The sequence below is a fragment of the Ahaetulla prasina genome, chromosome 6, assembly GCF_028640845.1.
Source record: "Ahaetulla prasina isolate Xishuangbanna chromosome 6, ASM2864084v1, whole genome shotgun sequence".
Classification (NCBI taxonomy): Eukaryota; Metazoa; Chordata; class Lepidosauria; order Squamata; family Colubridae; genus Ahaetulla; species Ahaetulla prasina.
The window spans coordinates 101,053,233-101,075,462 of record NC_080544.1 but is presented as its reverse complement, the minus strand read 5'-3'; the positions used below and the strand labels follow the sequence as shown (position 1 = coordinate 101,075,462).

At 44.7% G+C, this 22,230-nt stretch overlaps 1 protein-coding gene across 6 annotated transcripts in view; it reads right to left on the bottom strand.

The window, feature by feature from the left end:
- USP13 (ubiquitin specific peptidase 13) overlaps positions 1–22,230 on the bottom strand; it is a 127,535-nt gene that overhangs the window by 5,579 nt on the left and 99,726 nt on the right. For 3 of the 6 annotated variants that reach the window (XM_058189083.1, XM_058189080.1, XM_058189084.1), the window contains 7 exons: positions 16,923–17,076; positions 15,373–15,547; positions 12,314–12,402; positions 10,815–10,991; positions 8,956–8,982; positions 5,575–5,718; positions 2,559–2,725 (listed from right to left, as the gene is read on the bottom strand). In XM_058189083.1, the coding sequence (XP_058045066.1) occupies positions 2,559–2,725; positions 5,575–5,718; positions 8,956–8,982; positions 10,815–10,991; positions 12,314–12,402; positions 15,373–15,547; positions 16,923–17,076 (933 nt within the window). The remainder of the gene's footprint in view (positions 1–2,558; positions 2,726–5,574; positions 5,719–8,955; positions 8,983–10,814; positions 10,992–12,313; positions 12,403–15,372; positions 15,548–16,922; positions 17,077–22,230) is intronic. The other 3 variants (XM_058189085.1, XM_058189082.1, XM_058189081.1) reach the window with 2 other exon arrangements.

The window sequence follows — 22,230 nt, the reverse complement described above, 5'->3', positions numbered from 1 at the left end:
TTGAAACCCACCACTGGCACTACTATACTACAGAGGCTGTTGAACTACAACTCCCATCATGCCCTGGGGGCTGTTTATATCTGGAGAGCTTTTTCTACAGGAGCAATAATACGGTACTTGTCTGTGCTATTTAGTAAGTTGCGTTCTCAGTATGACTCTTAAGCAGTTCCCCAACTCTCAGGCAAAATATACCGCTTAAACCAGGGGTCTCCAACCTTGTCAACTTTTAAGACTTAACATAACATAACATAACATAACATCAGAGTTGGAAGGGACCTTGGAGGCCTTCTAGTCCAACCCCCTGCCCAGGCAGGAAACCCTACACCATCTCAGTCAGATGGTTATCCAACATTTTCTTAAAAATTTCCAGGGTTGGAGCATTCACAACTTCTGAAGGCAAGTCGTTCCACTTATTAATTGTTCTAACTGTCAGGAAATTTCTCCTTAGTTCTAAGTTGCTTCTTTCTTTGATCAGTTTCCACCCATTGCTTCTTGTTCTACCCTCAGGTGCTTTGGAGAACAGCCCGACTCCCTCTTCTTTGTGGCAACCCCTGAGATATTGGAACACTGCTATCATGTCTCCCCTAGTCCTTCTTTTCATTAAACTAGACATACCCAGTTCCTGCAACCGTTCTTCATATGTTTTAGCCTCCAGTCCCCTAATCATCTTTGTTGCTCTTCTCTGCACTCTTTCTAGAGTCTCAACATCTTTTTTACATCGTGGCGACCAAAACTGGATGCAATGTTCCAAGTGTGGCCTTACCAAGGCATTATAAAGTGGTATTAACACTTCACATGATCTTGATTCTATCCCTCTGTTTATGAAGCCCAGAACTGTGGACTTCAGCTCCTAGAATTCCTCAGCCAGCAAAGCTGAGTCTTAAAGTTGCTAAGGTTGGAGACCCCTGGCTTAAATAACTAATACATAAACAACTCAATGACAATCAAGCTAAAAATTTATGGTGCCACCATAAGACATTTCTTAAGAGAATTTTGTCCCATTTCACGATGCTTCCTGCCACACTTGTTAAGTGAACCACCGCAGCTGTTAAGTCAGAAACATCGCTCTTAAGTGAATTTGGCTTCCCCGTTGACTCTGATTGTCAGAAGGTCGCAAAAGTTGATCACGTGACCCCAGGACACCAAACCATCATAAAGGTGAACTAGTTGCCAAGCAGCAGAATTTTGACCAGGTGATCATAGGGATACTGCAACAATCATAAATTGCAGCATAAGAAAAACAATCTTAAGTCACTTTATTCAATGTTGTAACTTCGAACGCTCACTAAGCAAGTGGTTGTAAGTTAAGGACTGCGTGTATTTTTGTCTGCCTTCTTCCAATAGGACCATCATCAATTTAATGATGATTAAACAAATCTAACTCACACTCTTTCTTTCACAAATTTGCCGCTGCTTGTTTACAGGTGGTTTTTTTATTAGTTTATAATATAAAATACAGAAATGTAAAAGAAAATAGTAGGAAAAATAGGGGAGGGCAAAAGGAAGGGAAAAGTGTAGGAAAAGGGGGAAAAAGAAAGAAAAGGCATTGACTTCAAACTCCCTTTGCTGCAGTAGAAAAAGATAACATCAAACCTTAACTTTTTACTTTTACATAATAGTATAAATGAGCCATAACAACAAACCTATCTAATCGGTAAAACACAGAATCAAAGTTTCCTTTTTGTCCACCTCAAGCACTAAGTCCGGAAACGGTTTCCAAGTAGAAATGAAAGTAATTATGTGTTGTTGTTTTTAAATCAAAGCAGTCAGTTTAGCCATCTCTGCTAACTCTATCGACTTTTGCAGCCATTCATCCATTGTGGGAATAAAAGCGCCCTTTCATTTTTTGCACATAAAGTAATCTTGCTGCAAATTTGCTGCTGCTGACAAGAGTCAGAAGTCTTGCACAGCTGTGGCTGTGACATTTATTGTCACAATAAATTGTGGTAATTTATTGCTACAATTCTATAGGGTCGTGATGGCGAACCTATGGCATGCATGCCACAGGTGGCACGTGTAGCCGTATCAGTGGGCACGCGAGCTCAGCCAGCTGATTTTTGGCCCTTCTGGGTCCACCAGAAGTAGAGAAGCAGGCTGTTTCCTGCCTCCGGAGGGCCTGGGTTGGTGATGGGGAAGGCCTGTTTTTCTCTCTCACCTGGCTCCAGAGCCTCTCTAGGAGTCTGGGGAGGCTAAAAATGGCCTTCCCCCCACCCCCGGAGGTCCTCCGGATGCTGAAAATGGCCCATTTGCCAACTTCCGGTCGGACAGGAAGGCCTGTTTTTTGCTGTTCCCAGCCTCCAGGGCCTTTCTAGGAGTCTGGGGAGAGCGAAAACAGCCTTTCACACCCCGTGGAAGTCCTCTGGATGCTGAAAACGGCCCTTCTGCCAAATTCCGATCACACTGGAAGTTGGCAAACAGGCCGTTTCTGGTGACTCTCTGCCCCCGCCCCCCCCTTCCTGGCACACGATGACAAAAAGGTTAGCCATCACTGCTATAGGGGAGGAAGCATCTCCTTTTTCGCTACCAATAAATCCCAAATAATTTTCAGGAAAACTCACTGTTGCCCGTAGTGCCTGAAGAGCTACATTCCGCTGAAATCCCATAGAGGAAATTATGGCTACCATCTCTTCTGGAGGCTGATTATCCAACCCAGGAACTCCTGATCCTCCTGTTTGGGGAAAAGCTGTTCCCCCATAACCAGGGATGGATAAAGGCTCTGCAAAATCTGGAATAAAATGGAAGGTATTTGTTCATTCGCATCTACGGAGGTTTTCAGTCATACAGATCATGGTTGTCTCAAAGATGCTTTTTCAAGAGGCAACTGGACTTTCTTTGTTTTCCCTTGAAGATGTTTCATTTCTCATCCAAGAAGCTTCTTCAGTTCTGAACGGAAGAAACTGAAGAAGCTTATTAGAAACGGAAGATGCTTCTTAGATGAGAAGCAAAACGTCTTCAAGGTAAAACAAAGGAAGTCCAGTTGCCTCTTGAAAAAGCATCTTTGGGATATTCATTCATTCATTCATTCATTCATACATACACCCATCCATTCATTATACCTGTAGATTACAAAATCAATGCATTTTCCACATGTATTCAAACAAGGCAAATAATTGATTAGAATTTTTATCATTTTCCTCTTGAAATATTTATTTATTTATTTATTTATTTAATCAAATTTTTATACCGCCCTATCTCCCGAAGGACTCAGGGCGGTTTACAGCCTGATAAAAACACAAGAATAAATACAAGATAAAAACACTATTTAAAAAACTTATTGAATTAGGCCAGATTTAAAATTATAATTAAAATAATAAAAACCCCGTTAAAAACTAAATTTAAAATTAAAATTCTAATCCAGTCCTGCGCAGATAAATAGATGTGTCTTAAGCTCGCGGCAAAAGGTTCGAAGGTCAGGAAGTTGACGAAGTCCTGGGGGATGTTCATTCCAGAGGGTGAGAGCCCCCACAGAGAAGGCCCTTCCCCTGGGTGTCGCCAGTCAGCACTGCCTGGCGGACGGCACCCTAAGGAGTCCCTCCCTGTGAGAGCGTACAGGTCGGTGGGAGGCAATCAGTGGCAGTAGACGGTCCCATAAGTAACCCAGCCCTATGCCATGAGGTGAAATATCATTCACCTCAAATACTGACATGTCATCATTGGGAAAATGGTACAGTGTGTCAATTAGTAAAGGGACTTTTGTATAATTGCAAAAAGAAAAAGACAGAAATAGATCTTTGTAGGATACCAAGCACAGAGGAATGTGTAACTGGGAGAGAGCGCCGTTTCTATTTCAATTGGGGGCCATTTATGTATTAAACAAAAATAATGTGAGCCTATGGGTTGGTGACTTATTTCACAGAATTATGTACAAAGTCTATTTTTTACATTCTATCTGTGGGCTTTCCCATTCATAGTTGCTACTCTTTTCAGGAAAGTTCATGTCAGATCTTTGGCCTAATCTACTGGATGGTGTAACGAACGCGGTGACTCAGTGGCTAAGATACTGAGCTTGTTGTTCAAAAGGTCGGCAGTTCAGCGGTTCAAATCCCTAGTGCCGCATAACGAGTGAGCTCTCGTTACTTGTCCCAGCTTCTGCCAACCTAGCAGTTCGAAAGCAGGTAAAAAATGCAAGTAGAAAAATAGGGACCACCTTTGGTGGGAAGGTAACAGTGTTCTGTATGCCTTTGGCATTGAGTCATGCCGGCCACATGACCACGGAGACTTCTTCGGACAGCGTTCGCTCTTTGGCTTTGAAATGGAGATAAGCATCGCCCCCTAGAGTCGGGAACAACTAGTACATATTTTTGAGGGGAATCTTTACCTTTACCTTACTGGATGGTGTTTCTAAAGGACCTTTATTTGTAAGAGTACAAATCAGGATACCTTTCCGGCTTGACAGATCGGCCTCGGGGGGCGGGGGGGCATGGTTTTGTGAAAGCAGCGGGTGCACACGCACAGTTCCAATTACACAAGGGTGGGTGTGTACACCCGCTGGCCCATGACTGGAGCTTCTTACACAAGCGTGTTCACCCACCACTTGCACTAAGGGAGTTGTGCGCACTCACTCGTGGTTCTGAATGGGCTGCTATTGTAAAGGAATTGAAGATTTGTTTCTAACTTAGTAGAAATACACTTCTGCCCAGGTAGCACAAATATATTTGTTTACAGTTGCATAAAATAAAGTAAAAATCCAAATACCGGACCTGGTTGTCCCAAAAATACTTTCTTTAAAAGGCAAGAAGACTTTCTTGGTTTTTTATCTTCGAAAACGTTTTGCTTCCCATCCAAGAAGCTTTTTTGGTTCTGAGGTTTTTAAAGAAAAAACAACAAGAAAGTCCAGTTTCCTTTTGGGGAAAGTGCTGTGGTCCACCGGCAGCCTGTGGCGCTGGCAGCAGAATCAGAAAGTGAGGAGGTTGGAGAGGAACATGGACCAGTCCTGGAGTCTGGGTAAGGCTCAGATGAGGGCTCTGTGTCGCAGGCAGAGATGGGGCCAGGGCCATCTGGGAGTTATGTGCTGACTCCGGAGCCTCCAGAGTCTGATGTCAGTGAGGCAGAGGAGCTGGGGGAGCCTGTTCCCAGTGCACACATGCGCAGAGCTGCCAGAAGGCGAGAACAGTTAAGACAAAAGGGGCAACTCGGGAGTAAGGCTTGGAGATTATTGACCCCTCCCATAAGACATAAAGGAGGAGGCAAATGCATGTGAGCTTTTGCAGGAAGCAACTTTGTTCGTGCTGGTCAGTTTAAATTCTGAAGCTCCGTTTTGACTCTTTGCTCCCTGTGGCCTTGCAAAACTAATTGCCAATTAGGTCTTTGGCAGCGTGTCAAGTGAGATAAAGGTGGGTGCTTATCAGCCTTATCCCAAAGGACTGTGGCAGACTTCTGTCGGACTCTTTACAAACTATTTGTGACTCATCACGGGCTGGGAATGAACAGAATTCACAGCCGTTGAAATAAAAAGAGGGTTTTTTGGAACTAATTGCGTGCTTTTTACTGTCTCAGGAAGCTTAGGTCAGAACAGAAAGCATCTTTGGGACAACCATGGACCTGGATGATTGAGAATCTCTATAGACACCAGACCTGGTTCTTCCATGTGCGCAATGATCCAGTTGAAAGCCACCTCAGCACCCAAGTTGCCAGTGTAGTACACAGCTTTCCGGCATGCTTCCAATGGAAACCCCATCTCTGCCAGCTGCATCACGGAGGATTCATCAAAATCTGGGGCTGAGAGAGAGGACATTCCAGGTGAAAACTGAACTCATCACTTCCCAGTCAAGGACCCCGGCTACCTTTATCACTCAAGACACTAATAGTGGTATCAAGCTGTGACTCTGCGAAACATTGTACAGGTAGTCCTCGACTTATGAAGCAGCCGTTCAAAGTTACAGCGGCACTGAAAATAGTGACTTATGACCATTTTTCACACTTATGACCACTGCAGCATTCCAAAGGGCACGTGATTTACATTCAGATGCTTGACTCATGTTTATGACGGTCGCAGTGTTCAGGAGTCCTTTTGCGACCTTCTGACAAGCCAAGTCAATGGAAAAGCCAGATTCGTTTAACAACCTTGTCACCGATTTAACAACTGCGGCGATTCGCTTAACAACCATGGCAAGAAAAGTCATAAAATGGGACAAATTCACTTGACAATTTTTTTTTTCGCTGAACAACATAAAGTTTGGGTTCCACTGTGGTCGTATGTTGAGGACTACCTGTAATTGGTTCCTTAATACGAATGTTGTAGCCTTTGCTTGCAGCTGTTTTAAAAAAAGCATAACCACTGGAGACAGCATCCGATGGAGGTACAAATTGGAACAGAGAAATTACTCAGAGAGCTCTCCATTCCTTTTCATTTCTTGTACAAGGAAGGGCACGCTGGGTTCGGACGTTCAGTTTTTGCAATGATCATTGTAAAAAAATGATTTTGCAAAGAGTACTGCAGGCTACTTCTGCTGACTGCCGGCTACCTGCAATTTGGCAGTTCGAATCTCACCAGGCTCAAGGTTGACTCAGCCTTCCATCCTGCCAGGGTGGGTAAAATGAGGAGCCGGATTGTTGGCGGAAAATGTGCTGACTCTGTAAACCGCTTAGAGAGGAGCTGTAAAAGCACTGTGAAGCGGTATATAAGTCTAAGTGCCATGGCTATTGCTATCAGTATAGGAAGCAAACATCAAAAGGGGGAGCTGTGCAAATTCTTGTGACAGTCTTCGTGCTTTTATATAGAATAGCAAAGTCAGCCCAGAGAGAAAGTGCTGACTCAAATCACGCCTAAAAGCAAAAGTGACAAAGGTTATTAGGCTATACAAACATCGGCTGAAGCCTTGGCTGTTCTCCATGCAATACAGTTCCCTAAACGAAGCTAACCCAGCCTTTTTTTTTTTTTTTTTGGTTAATTCTGCATTTTAAAGGTCACACTTATTGATGGAGCCCCTGCACTGAAACCATCCATCAGAGCAAGCATAAATAATCAGGTGACGCAACACCTTTCATCTTCAGCTGGTTTAAGTAATGGTTGGATCTTACATACAATTAATCATCTAGATCAGGGGTCTCCAACCTTGGCAACTTTAAGCCTGGCGGACTTCAACTCCCAGAATTCCCCAGCCAGTTTTGCTTTGCTTGCTGGCTGGCTGGGGAATTCTGGGAGTTGAAGTCCGCCAGGCTTAAAGTTGCCAAGGTTGGAGACCCCTGCTCTAAAGGAGTCGGCAGTTATGTACAAGACAAAATTATGCTGCAGTGTCAGAGAATCTCGATCTCTGTTCTATTCACACCTTTAAAGATTCTAGTTCTCATTAATGTAAAGCTAAAGAGGAATGTATGAACCAAAATTGATATTATTCCTCCTCTCTCTGTCTCTGTCTGTCTGTCTGTCTGTCTCTCTCTCTCTCTTTAACACTGTAGTGACTATTGGTCCAGAAGATCTTGCTTTCTATTGATCTGCAAGCCTCTCTTGATAATATTCTTTTGGTAAACAGTGAAGAAAAGTTTTTAAAATGGTAGATTTTCTGAAAAGCAAAGAAAAATGACAATTGTGGCTCTTATCTTCAACTTTGTGCCAAAATTCCTGTGTTGTGTAATCAGGAAACGTTCCAATCAAATAAGGCTGCTCAGTGTCCCAGACTTGATTTTAATACGGGTAGTCCTTGATTTATTCGAGCCCAGAATTTTTACCAAGAAGTTGACAGAAAAAATGGTGAAAATTGTAGTCACGTCACTGTGGCGTGTTGCAAACGGCCGTAAAGGCAAGCCGACTGCCAAGCCCAAAAAGCAATCACATGACTCGTGCGTATGTACATGTGCAATGGCCATTGTAACTTCAAAACTGGGTCATAAATAGCTTTTGAAAAATCTGTCATAACTTCACTAGGCAAAGATGAACTTGTGATTTATAGTTTTGATGATTAGACAGGATTATAGAAAGAACATTATGACATAACCTTAGCAAGGATCACATATATTTGTACTCATAGCTGCTTTGAAGAATATCGTAAGTAAGCTACTTCTTTATATCTTTTTTCTCTCTTTTCTATTTTTTTCCATTTTTTTTCTTTCCTTGCACTTGTTATTTTATTTACCCCATCTTTTATTATTTTTTAAAATAATTCAAGATGGTGAACATACCCAATACTTCTTCCTTCTCCTATTTTCCCTACAACAACCACCCTGTGAGGTGGGTTGGACTGAGTGAGAATGGCTGGTCCAAATTTACCCAGCCAGCTTTTATGTCTAAAGCAGAATTCACCGTTCCCTAATTTCTAGCTGGTGTCTTAACTGCTATTTCTTCCTTTGTCTTTCTTTGTCCTGCTTTACATTAGTTTAGGTTAGGAGGAACAAAATAATGGTGAAATCCAGCAAGTCCAGAGAACTGGTAGCGGAAATTTTGAGCAGTTTGGAGAACCGGTAGCGGAAATTTTGAGCAGTTCAGAGAACTGGCAAATACCACCTCTGGCTGGTCCCAGAGTGGGGTGGGAATGGAAATGTTGCAATATCCTTCCCCTGGAGTGGGGTGGGAATGGAGATTTTGCAGTATTCTTCCCCAGCCATGCCCACCAAGCCACGCCCACAGAACTGGTAGTAAAAAAATTTGAATTTCACCACTGGGCTTTTGTCATCATATCTAAGTTTCGAAGGAGCATTTGCTTAACAATGGCAAACAAAATACTGATCCCTTGGATTATTCAGCAAACCTCTTCGGTTGCAAAAATTAATGAAATAATATTTAAACCAACTATGAGAATGTGGAATAATCCAAGATAAGAAACAGCTCTCTCCAGAGTTTTAAGGTTTCTTCAAACATCTCAACACAGACCCAGGACAGGTGGAAAGTTACGGAGGAGAAGAGCACCGTTAAACGAACAGCCCTCGTGCAATCTGTAAAGCTTTTCTGCAAATCGCAGCAAGTAAGCTCAGCCATTTCAAACAAAAAACCAAACCAACATAAAGAAACAGGATACATACGCTCCATGAAATGGTTCATCATGATATCTGAAAGTCAAGAAAGTAAGTTAAGGGAGACCAAAGTATTTTGGAATGGCAGGAAAATGGAAATTGGTCGGTTCTGCGTTTGGTGTAAATGTTAGATCATCAACTTATAACTTAGAAGAGTGGTGCGGTGGCCTACAGGTGGAGCTCTCACCTCACAATCAGGAGTCTATGAGTTTGATCCTAGGTAGAGGCAGATATTTCTCTCTCTGGGCACAGTGAGAATGTATCTGCTGGGAAAAAAAACTCTGCACTGGCAACAGGAAGGGCATCTGGCCATTAAACACTCCGCTCCATTCAGTTGCCCCGACTCCACTCAGCAAGGAATTCTGCGGTCATTAAAAGAAGATGATCACTCTATAACTTTTAAAAAAATGTTCTTTGTGGTCCTATTCCAATCTGGTGTCTCCAGGCCTGCCATCCGCAAAGTCATTACCTGTTCCCTTTTGGAAGTGGTAAGAATTATAACTTAAACCAGCTGGAGAGAAAAAATATATACTGGGAAGCTCAAATGAAACACTTTGACCTTTAGATAGAATTGAATTATTTTGAGTCCAATTTTTTCTGTCCACACCACTTCGGCAGAAACTTTTCTTCTGAGGAGTTAAAAGCAATGCCTACGCACCCTCAGTGTATATGCTTGAATTCCAATCCTGAGCAATGTGTTTGTGGACAATCCATGAATGGTACACGCCTTCCTTACTTAGAGTGGTTGAACTGCTACCTTACGCCAAGGTAGAGTTTTCCATGACTCTACCCTCCACTCCAGACAAGGGGCTACAGTATATCAGCAAATATCTGCTAATACAGTTTTGCAGAGGAATGACTGAGTCTGTCGTTTGTACTTCAGTAACTGTCTGGATTGGTACAGCAATCAAACAAGACAGACACAGACTGTCTAACGGATAGTTAGAACTTCAGAAAAAAATAATTGCAACCAGCCTACCTTCCATTGAGGACCTATATACTGCATGAGCCAGAAAGAGAACTGAGAAAATATCTACAGATCCCTCGCATCCTGGACATAAACTGTTTCAACTCAGGACCCTGATATAGGGTGTTGCATACCAAAACAACTAGACACAAAGACAATTTTTCTCCCCATGCCATCACTCTGCTAAACAACTAATTCCCACAATATTGTCTTAGGCCTAAAGAGATTTACCCATATAATAGGTTGTATTGCTATTATCCTTCTCATCTTCTCATCTTTTTCATCTTCTCATTTCTCATCTTTCCTACTATCTTCTCCTATTGGTTTCTTATGATTTATCATATGATAAATTGTTGTTTGCATCTTATGATTAATGATTGTAACTATGGTTTATGATCTATGACCTTCTGGACTAGAAGACCTCCAAGGTCCCTTCCAACTCTATTCTGATTGACCAATCATTTGTTGTTTGTATGTACACTGAGACAAATTCCTTGTGTGTCCAATCATACTTGGCCAACAAAGAATTCCATTCTATATTCTTGTGGTTTTAAACATTAATTGACCGCCAGGATGCAGGACAATTATATTGTTGTTCTTTGAATAGATTTCCTCAACTTTGGCTCATGATCTCCCTTTCTCTTGACCTCCAGCCTTTCTCTTGACCTCAATCACAGCTTTGACTTAAAACAGACACAGAACATGCCAAATCCACCAAAGCAAGCCTGGCCAATAGATCTCCGTTTACACCAAAGAACCAGGCCTTGGTTCCATCATTGCCTACTTTTCTTGCCAACGAGACTCCCGATGATCATGTTGTAGCTTGGCATCCATGAAGATGGTCCATGCGAAGAGGAAAGGAGGCGAAATGACAAGGGAACAAAAAAGAAGATCAACTAACAGTTGTGGTGGAGAATGGTGTGGAGGTAGGAATCCTCATGGTAGTAGGCAGTACCTTTGGGGTCATCAGGAATGATCACAGGCGGAGAGATGTCTGGAAGTTCCTCCTCGCCTGGCTGAAAGCCCGTTGCTCGCAGGTGAGTGATGTCTAGAAGATTTGGCATGTCTATAGAAACATCTGCAAGCAAAAGGACAAACAGGAAATTAATTACATTATTTGGAAATCATCCTGTGAAACTATAGATAGTCTTTAGCAAAGCAGGAAGAATAAGAGCCTTGGTCGCACAACGGTTAGAATGAAATATCGTAGGCAAACTCTGCCCACAGCATGGAGTTCGATCCTGACGGGGTTCAAGGTTGCGTTCTACCCTTCCAAGTTTGGTAAAATGAAGACCCAGATTGTTGGGGGCAATATGTTGACGTTGTAAACTGCCCAGAGTATGTTGTAAAGCAGGGGTCTCCAACCTTGGTCCCTTTAAGACTTGTGGACTTCAACTTCCAGAGTTCCTCAGCCAGCTTTGCTGGCTGAGGGACTCTGGGAGTTGAAGTCCACAAGTCTTAAAGGGACCAAGGTTGGAGACTCCTATTGTAAAGCACTATGAGTCAGTATATAAATCTAAGTGTTATTGCTAGCGCTATCAGAACAACGAAACAAACCTATCCAGAAAGAATCCCTACAATATTAATGTGAGCCAAAGGCATGGTGGATTAAAGATGCTTCTATTTTTTGCATAATGCCAAGGAAGAGGGGTGTTCTACAAAGCTTGGGAAAAGCATATTCCAGTGCATGGGGCCACTACAAAAAAGGCCCATCACATAATTCAAGTTTCCGTAATGCCATAAACAAATTAGTTTAGGGCCCACTTATAATTATTATTTATTTATTTCCATTTATATGACAGCTGGTCATTTGCATCCTTTTACAGGGAGTAGGAATGGATTTCCAGCGAAAAAAAATTGCAAACTACAGGAACCAGGAGCACTTACTCAGGTGACCCGGAGGACACAGATAAACCTCCAAGTGCTTCAACGACCCTCTAAAACAGGGCTGTCAAACTTGCGGCCCACGGGCCAGATGCGTCACGCGGTGGCCACACCCACACCTGGTTTAGCGAGGGGGGGGAAAGTCCCGATACGTCACGTGACGACACCGTGACGACGCGAGTTGGACACCCCTGCTCTGAAAGGATGCAAATGACCAACTGTCTGAATAGAATAGAATAGAATTTATTGGCCAAGCGTGATTGGACACACAAGGAATTTGTTTTGGTGCATTTTTGTTCTGTCTGCAAGGAATATAAATCCTTCCATCCCCCACTATCCTGTCAGAGCTGAAGAAGCTCCTTGAAAGAGAAGCGAAACGTCTTCAAAAGAAAAAAAAACAAGCAAGTCCAGTTGCTTCTTGAAAAAAAAGCACCTTTGGAATAGCCTTGGAGTAGATAAACCTTACAAATGAACACAAGGCAATTCAATATGGAAGGCAGCCGTCAAAATACGTACCAAGCTTCTTAGGGATCCAGTCAAGGCCAAAAGTAAACTTCTTTATCTGAACCACCAGGTATTCAGGGAAGGAAGCAAAGCGAGATGTTCTGGAAGTGTAAAGCAATTCCACGTGACATTAAAAGATCCAAAACTCAACAATCAGAAACTTCCATCATTTTAACAGAAGAGCTGAACTGCTCTTATTAGATCATACACAAGAGCCTGTCCCTTCTGCTATTCTTTTCTACGGCAGCTAACCAGATATGTCTAGAAAGCAAAGAAATGCAGGTAGTTCTCATTTAGCAACCGCTTGCAATTGCAATGGTGATATAAAAAGGTAAAGGTTCCCCTCGCACATACGTGCCAGTTGTTCCCGACTCTAGGGGGTGGTGCTCATCTCCGTTTCAAAGCCGAAGAGCCAGCACTGTCCAAAGATGTCTCCGTGGTCATGTGGCCGGCATGACTCAAAGCCAAAGGCGCACGGAATGCTGTTACCTTCCCACCAAAGGTGGTCCCTATTTTTTCTACTTGCATTTTTTACATGCTTTCGAACTGCTAGGTTGGCAGAAGCTGGGAAAAGTAACGGGAGCTCACCCCGTTACACAGCAGCATTAGGGATTCGAACCGCTGAACTGCCGATCTTTCGATCAACAAGCTCAGTGATCTGTCCCCCTCCGCAGTCCGGGAGACACGAGCGATGACTTAATTAGCTGGCAACTATCAGCTCTGGCAGCAAACTAGTGAGCGTATGCCAAGTGTCTCTGTTATCTCTCTTGATCCCGATGAGTCAGCCAGGAAACCAGGAACAAACAGGACTTCAGCTCTAATTCTCCCTCTAAGCAGTTGCTGCTTTTATATCCTGTGGGGTGTGGCTCCATGACTCAGCACTTCCTAGGCCTGCCCCACCCCTGCTTCTGTTGTTTCTGCCTCTCCTGCCAATGAAACCTAGGGTCCAGCTAGGCCTGATTGCCATCAGCTGGGTCTGGAGGCGTGGCCTGGAGGGGAAAGAGTCAGGGGACGGAGGCCTTGTTATCTCTTCCACCTGGCCTGCCTCTGGCTCCTGGAGCTGAGCCAGGGAAGCCGGAGCTCCAGAGGTAAGTCCTGATGGTCCTTCCCCCTCACTTTCTGAGTCACTTTCTGGCAGGGGGCCCAGCTCGGGGGGCGCAGACACAACACTCAGCATCCTAGCCCCTGAGCCACTACAATGGTGATAGCTAGCTAGCTAGCTAGCTAGCTAGCTGTAACTCTATGACCAATCCTCCCATTTACAACCATTGCTGGTTTGCAAAGGGAAGGAAAGCGAAGGAAGATTATAAGCACAGCTGGGATTTCACTTAGCATTTATTAATTGAATTGCCGCTTTCCAATTGTCATCACTAGAGCAAAATCCCTCTCCCACTGCTTCTCTCCCATCTGGTAAGAGTAAGACCCCCTTATCTTATCTTATCTTATCTTTGTTGTGTCTTGCCCGCTCTCACCTCAGCCGGGGTCTGCTTATCTGCTTCCGAACACTGAAGAATGTCCTAGTATGCCTCCCGGCCCCAGCCCTGGCTCCATGCCCAGACAGGCTGAAGAGGAAGAAATACCTCCAGCCCCCAGCTCTGGCTCCATGCCCAGGCAAACGGAGCAACTAGACCCCTCCCCCTCCTCCACAGCATGTGAGCCTGAGGAAGATCAATTACCAACAGCTGCCGACTGGTGTGACCCTCGCGTCAGAAGACTTGATAGGCGGAGGCAACAGAAGGAAGGGAGGGGCAGGCCTGGATAAGTGCTGAGTCATGGAGCCACACCCCATGGCCTATATAAAGGATCTGCTTTCTGGCATTCTCTGAGTCAGGCAAAGTCTAAACATATCTTGCTGAAGTCACTTTCTGATCTCCTGCCTGCCCTGAGGACTTTGCTAGGACTTTGGCAGAGCTGCAGAGGCACACCTGATTCGGATTTCCCTGACCCGGCCGTCAGCGGAGGAGTGGGACACGACAATCTTATCTTATCTTATTTATTTATTTATTATTTATTTATTTATTTAGTCGAGTACATATTAAATAATATATATAAGTATAAGCATGAATTGAATACATAAAATGAATACAATCAAAGGGAACATTAGGACAAGAACGGTAGGCACGCTGGGGCTCTTAATGCATGCCCCTTACAGAACCTCTTAGGAATGGGGTGAGGTCAACAGTAGACAGTCTTAGGTTAAACTTTTGGGGGTTTTGGGATGAGACCACAGAGTCTGATCAGACCCTTATCTTCTCCCACTGCTTCTCCCTGTGCTTGTTGCCCATCTTTTTTTTTTTTTACCAGATGGCTAAACCAAAGTAACGAAGTATCAGGGTACAATCAGATTTAATAAATATATACAGTATATTTTATAGCAGAGGTCTCCAACCTTGACAACTTTAAGATTTGTGGTCTTCAACTCCCAGAATTCTGGGAGTTGAAGTCCACAAGTCTTAAAGTTGCCAAGGTTGGAGACTCTTGTTTTATAGCGTATGTTTTGTAGTATCTGAAATCATATCCAGAACAAGCAAAATAGGAGATTTCCTTCATCCCAAGGAAAGAGCCAAAGCTCTAGTTACTGCAGAGATCACGCAGATTACGTGTAATGTCACTACATTTTACACTATGCAGAGAACAAATGAATAACCGAAGGGTCCTTGATTTGCCAACTCAGAAGACACAAAGAGTAGGGGGGGAAAAAGAGAAAAAAGAAGAATTCCTATGTAGCCACAAGCGAGCTAAGTCCAACCTCCCTTGGATTCCAATGACCACTACCTAACTCCAACCAAGTGCTAACCCAACAATATTCCCGCCAGGGGTGGTATTCACTTACCTTCTCTACTGGTTCGCAAATGCGAGCGTGCGCTGGACCTTCTGCGCATGCGCAAAACATCAAAAATGGGACGTGATGATGTCCGGGTGGGTGGGCGGAGCCTCCTGCAGCTGCCGCTACCGGTTCGCCCGAACCGGAGAGAACCGGCTGAATACCATCACTGATTCCCACGAATGGGCCCGATTAGCAATAAATCAGTTGAATTGGACCTGATCTTTTGTGCCTGACACATACTCACTTGACACCAGCAGACTTGGCTTGAAGGGCACTGCTCCAGAAGTCTTCTACATTTTCTGGTTCCGTAAAGGCCTGGAGACAAGCACTGAAAGGGATCCTTGCCCGGACCACCTCTGGTGGGGGCCTCCTCGCTGTTTCTGCTTCTCGCCTCTTCAGTTCATAAGCAATCAATTCATCTAATCGGAAGAACAAGTGATAGTGAATAAACACCATCCATCTCTTGAAAGTCACGGGTGGGCTCATTTCAGGGCAAATGAACATGAGAAATGGCTCCCCTCATGTGCTGACCTCAGCTTCCCCAAAAAGCATGAAGCAGAATCCTGGTCCCAACAAAACCCCTTTTACTAAACCAACAGTGAATTCCTCTCGTTCACATCCAGCAAAGTCTTTCAAGGGGGAATTTACAGTCACAGACCTTATCTGGCTCGGAGAGCTGCCAGGCCAATATCTTCAAAACTTGGCAAAGAGTCTGGGACAGCCACAAACCAATTAAGCGAACTAATTGTCTCCTGCAAACTCCTCTCCCCTTTCGCTCCTCTTTTATTCCCTCTGGGAGGGGCCATTCATCGTCCACCTGTGGCCTTACTCCCAAGTCGACCCTTGTTCTTTAGCTGTTCCTTTCATCTGGCAATTCTGCGCATGCACAAACTGGGAACAGGCTTTAGCTGTTTGTCTGCCTCACTGATGTCTGACTCTGTGTTGTGTCTTGCCCGCTCTCACCGCAGCCGGGGTCTGCTTATCTGCTTCCGAATGCTGAAGAATGTCCTCCCGGCCCCAGCCCTGGCTCCATGCCCAAGCAGGCTGCAGAGGAGGGAGCACCCCCCGGCCCCAGCCCTGGCTCCATGCCCAGGCAAATGGAGCAGCTAGACCCCTCCCCCTCCTCCACAGCATGTGAGCCTGAGGAAAGTTTATTTCCAACAGCTGCTGATTGGAGTGACCCTCGCATCAGAAGACTGGATAGGCGGAGGCAACAGAAGGAAGGGAGGGGCAGGCCTTAATGAGTGCTGAGTCATGGAGCCACACCCCATGGCCTATATAAAGGATCTGCTTTCTGGCAGTCTCTGAGTCAGGCAAAGTCGAACTTATCTTGCTGAAGTCACTTTCTGGTCTCCTGCCTGCTCTGAGGACTTTGCTAGGACTTTGGGCAGAGCTGCAGAGGCAAGCCTGATTCGGATTTCCCTGACCCGGCTGTCAGCGGAGGAGTGGGACACGACACTCTGAAGGCAACTGATAACTGGCACATGGCCCTGGCCCCCTGTCTCCTCTGACACAGAGCCCGCATCAGAGCCTTCCCCAGACAGCAGGACTGGCCCATGTTCCTCCCCAAACTTTTCCCTCTCTGAATCTACTGCCACCTCCATTGGCGGGCCACAACATCTGACAACATTTTGCATCTAAGAGTGGATCACACGAAATGACACGTCTGGCTTCGTTGCTGAATCCGTATCAGATTGTTCATAATGCACGTCGTTCGTGCGACTGAACTGGGAGTTCCAAGGAACGCATCCTGAGTTATATCTGAACAGTAGACAATTCGTACATGCCCGTTACCTTTGTTTATTGCAGCTTCCATTGCTACAGGCAATTGCATGAGATATTCCACCCGCTCTGTGTACCGTACTTTTCTGGTTTGGCAGCACTGGGTCCGTTCTTCAACCAAGAACCGGAAGACGTCGCTGGGGTTTTCCGAGCCAATTCGGTTTCTCTGAAAAGAAAAGAAGTGTGACACGTAAGCAAGCACTTTGATTGGGAGTTGCCCTGAGTTGCTTATGAAATGGATGGCTACATATATGTTTGAGGGGTCCTTCGTGCTCTCTGAGCTTGCTTGTCTTCTTGCAAGACATTTCATGTCCCTAATTAGGTAACATCTTCAGTGCTAGTAAGGAGTGATGTTTGCTGTCAGTTTATATTCTGGTGTCTTCTTGCCTGTCTGTGTGGGTAGGTGGGAGTCTTAGGGATTCTTTGGTTGGGATGTTTGCTCTTTTGGCAGTTTCTTTTTTTCCAGGGCAAAAAATTTTTATTTTCCATAATAATTCCCACAATTTGACTAGTGTACAATACAATCACTTATCCAACAATCGATCCTATACTCAAATTATGCTCAATCAGGGCTGCTCAACCGCCACTCCCTCCCTTAATCCTTTCTACCCTTCTCATCCTTCTTCGACTTTCCCCACCATCCTTCTCCTCGCTTTCCTACTTCCCCTCCTCTTCCCCACTTCTCACTACCATCCTTTCTAACCCTCTATCTTCTCCTCCTTCTTCTCCTCCTATCCTTTCTTCTCCCTCCCTTCTTTCCTACCTGCCTACCTACTTTCTTCCTTCTTTACTCCTCTTTCCTTACCCTTTCCCTTCGGGAGTGGTTACCGAGCAGTCCCGACTTTACACCATTCCAACTTGTTTAATTCTACCATTATTCCTGTACATTGGCAATCAATCAATTTATAATCTTCCCCTCCCCCCCGAGACTTCCCAGAACAGAATACAGGGTATTGTAACTAACAAACATAATCTAAAATATAACATAAAACATATTCCATTTCACACCATCACACTATCAATTCCCTTCTTTCTTAAACTCTAATACATAGCAATTCCTAACTTCACTCAAAAACTAATTGATATTTTTTAATCTGATACTTATTTTGAATATAATCAATCCACTTTCTCCATTCCAAAATATATTTTTCTTGTGTACAGTCTTTCAAGTAGGCAGAAATTTTTGCCATTTCTGCTAAATTTGATACTTTACTAATCCATTCTCCAATTGTAGGTAAGTCTTCTTTCTTCCAATATTGTGCAATCAATAGTCTTGCAGCAGTTATTAAATTCAAAATCAGTTTTGTCTCTATAACAGTGCAATCTGGAATTATTCCTAATAAAAAGAACTGTGGAACAAATTTGATCTTCTTTTTCAAAATGTTCTGCATGATCCACCATATTTTAATCCAAAAGCTTTAACTTTTTTGCAAGTCCACCATATATGATAATAGGTAGCATCCTCACAATCACATCTCCAACATTTTGCTTTCACATTTGGATACATACATGACAGTTTTTTTAGGATCTCTTTTGGCAGTTTCTTGATTGGGGTGTTGCTTATTTGATTTTGGTTTGAAGTTGACCTTGGAGTTAATGTCTATGGAAATTCTCAGTCATCCAGGTCATGGTTGTCCCAAAGGTGCTTTTTGAAGAAGCAACTGGACTTTCTGGTTTTTCGCTCAGGGGTGAAATTCAGCAGGTTCTGACAGGTTTTGGAGAACTGGTAGCGGAAATTTTGAGTAGTCCGTAGAACCGGCAAATACCACTTCTGGCTGGTCCCAGGAGTGGGGAGAGAATGGGGATTTTGCAGTATCTTTCCTCCAGGAGAGGGGAGAGAATGGGGATTTTGCAGTATCCTTCCCCCAGGAATAGGGAGAGAATGGGGATTTTGCAGTATCCTTCCCCCAGGAGTGGGGAGGGAATGGGGATTTTGTAGTATCCTTCCCCTGGAGTGGGGTGGGAATGGGGATTTTGCAATATCCTTCCCCCAGAAAAGGGGTGGGAATGGGGATTTTGCAATATCCTTCCCCCAGGAGAGGGGAGGGAATGGGGATTTTGCAATATCCTTCCCCCAGGAGTGGGGAGGGAATGGGGATTTTGCAGTATCTTTCCTCCAGGAATAGGGAGAGAATGGGGATTTTGCAGTATCCTTTCCCCAGGAGTGGGGAGGGAATGGGGATTTTGCAATATCCTTCCCCCAGGAGAGGGGTGGGAATGGGGATTTTGCAATATCCTTCCCCCAGGAGAGGGGAGGGAATGGGGATTTTGCAATATCCTTCCCCCAGGAGTGGGGAGGGAATAAGGATTTTGCAATATCTTTCCTCCAGGAGTGGGGAGGGAATGCGGATTTTGCAGTATCCTTCCCCTGGAGTGGGGTGGAAATGGAGATTTTGCAGTATCCTTCCCTTGCCATGCCCACCAAGCCACGTCCACCAAACCGGTAGTAAAAAAAAAAATTGAATTCCACCACTGGTTCCATTTCTCATCCAAGAAGCTTCTTCAGCGAAGAGGTTTTGAAAGAGAGAGTGGAACACACAGAGCTGAAGAACTTGGAGTTAATGTATGCTGATCTGAGTGCTGATTACTGGTGGAGAAGTGCTGGAGTCTTTTACTCATTGGGGCTGGTTGATTATCTCTTTTAGTCTAGTCTATAGATGGGGTTCATGTCTATGTGTCTATTGATGGCTGATTTGTCAGAGCGCCAGGCTTCTAGAAATTCCCTGGCATTTTGGGACTTGGCCTGGTCTAGAATGGTCACATTTTTCCCAGTTGAAACTATGGTTAAATCTGTCTACACGTTGTGAAATTAAAAGAATTGTCATCATGTCTTCTGACTGCCAGTTGATGTTTGTTTGTTTGTTTGTTTGTTTGTTTGTTTGTTTGTTTGTTTGTTTGTTTATTTATTTATTTATTTATTTATTTCGATTTTTATACCGCCCTTCTCCCGAAGGACTCAGGGCGGTGTACAGCCAAGTAAAAATACAGTATATACAGATTAAAAGAAATTAAAAGAAAACATATTATATGTGGCCGAGAATTTAAAACAGTTTAAAATTTTAAAATATAAATAACCCCAATAAAAATTTTAATCCAGTCCCGCTTGAATGAATAGGTGCGTTTTCAGCTCACGGCGAAAATTCCGAAGATCAGGCACTTGATGTAAACCAGGGGGAAGTTCATTCCAAAGCGTAGAAGCTCCAACAGAGAAGGCCCTTCCCCTGGGGGCCGCCAACCGACATTGCTTGGCGGACGGCACCCTGAGAAGGCCCTCTCTGTGTGAGCGTACGGGTCGGTGGGAGGCATGAGGTAACAGCAGGCGGTCCCGTAGGTACCCGGGTCCTAAGCCATGGAGCGCTTTAAAGGTGGTAACCAGAATCTTGAAGCGCACCCAAAAGACTACAGGAAGCCAGTGCAAGCTGCGCAGGATTGGTGTTACATGGGAGCAACGAGTTGCTCCCACTATTACCCGCGCAGCTGCATTCTGGACTAGCTGCAGCCTCTGGGTGCACCTCAAGGGCAGCCCCATGTAGAGAGCATTGCAATAGTCCAGGCGGGAAGTGACAAGGGCATGAGTGACCGTGCATAAGGCATCCCGGTCAAGGAAGGGGCGCAACTGGCGCACCAAGCGTACTTGGTGGAAGGCCCTCTTGGAGACGGCCGCCAAATGATCGTCAAACGACAGCCGCCCATCCAAGAGGACACCCAAATTGCGCACCCTCTCCGTTGGGGCCAATAACTCGCCCCCCACAGCCAGCTGCGGCTGCAGCTGACTGTACCGGGGTGCCGGCATCCACAGCCACTCCGTCTTGGAGGGATTGAGCTTGAGTCTGTTTCTCCCCATCCAGACCCGTACGGCTTCCAGACACCGGGACAGCACTTCGACAGCTTCGTTGGGGTGGTCCGGGGTGGAAAAGTACAGCTGAGTATCATCAGCGTACAGATGATAACTCACCCCGAAACCACTGATGACCTCACCCAGCGGCTTCATGTAGATGTTGAACAGGAGGGGCGAGAGAATCGACCCCTGAGGCACCCCACAAGTAAGGCGCCTCACGGTCAACCTCTGCCCCCATCAACACCGTCTGCGACCGGTCGGAGAGATAGGAGGAGAACCACCGATAAACGGTGCCTCCCACTCCCAACCCCTCCAACCGGTGCAGCAAGATACCATGGTCGATGGTATCAAAAGCCGCTGAGAGATCTAATAGGACCAGGGCAGGATGGATGCGTACTGCCAGTCTTCTGCCTGTTGGTCCTACATAGTGGTTGTTGCAGTTCTTACACTGTATGTTGTAGATCAGAGGTCTCCAACCTTGGCAACTTTAAGACTTGTGGACTTCAGCTCCCAGAATCCCTCAGCCAGCTTTGCTGGCTGAGGAATTCTGGGAGTTGAAGTCCACAAGTCTTAAAGTTGCCAAGGTTGGAGACCCCTGTTGTAGATGACTCCTGTTTTTTTCTTCTGGGACTGCTGGGTCTTTTGGTTTGGTTAAGATGTTTTGAAGGGCTTTAGTTGGCTTGTGTGCTACGCTGATTCCATGTGGTTGTGTTCCAAAGGGGCTTTTTCAGGAGGCAACTGGATTTCCTTGATTTTTCTTTTGAAGACATTTCACTTCTAATCCAAGAAGCTTCTTCAGCTCTGACAGGATGGTGGGGAATGGAAGGATTTATATTCCTTTAAAGACAGCTGGTCATTTGCATCCTTTTAGAGGGTCTTTGAAGCTCTTGGAGGTTTATCTGTGTCCTCAGGACCACCTGAGTAAGTGCTCCTGGTTCCTGCAGTCTGTTCTCTGGAAATCCATTTCTATTCCCACACCATTCAAAGGGTGTCCATCCTAAATTATATAGCTATGACCCTGAGGACACAGATAAACCTCTGAGAGCTTTGACAACCCTCTAAAAGGATGCAAATGACCAGCTATCTGCAAGGAATATAAATCCTTCCATTCCCCAATATCCTTTCAGAGCCGAAGAAGCTTCTAGGATGAGAAGCGAAACGTCTTCAAAGAAAAAACAAGAAAGTCCAGTTGCCTTCTGAAAAAGCACCTTTGGGACAACCATGACCTGAATGACTGAGAATCTTTACAGACTTTTAGTCTATTTGTGGTTTCTCAGGTGTCCTTGATGTATGGCAGTGTAATTCTTTTTAGGGTTTGATGTTTTAAATGTTTTAGATAACTAAATCATGACAACACAATTGATTGCTGACGAACCCAGATCATACAGGAAGACAATAGTTGATTATCCCAGGTCTTATAAGTAGCTTTCTACAGCTAGAAATTTCCAAGAAAATAATACACCAGCCTGGAGAGAGATTGCA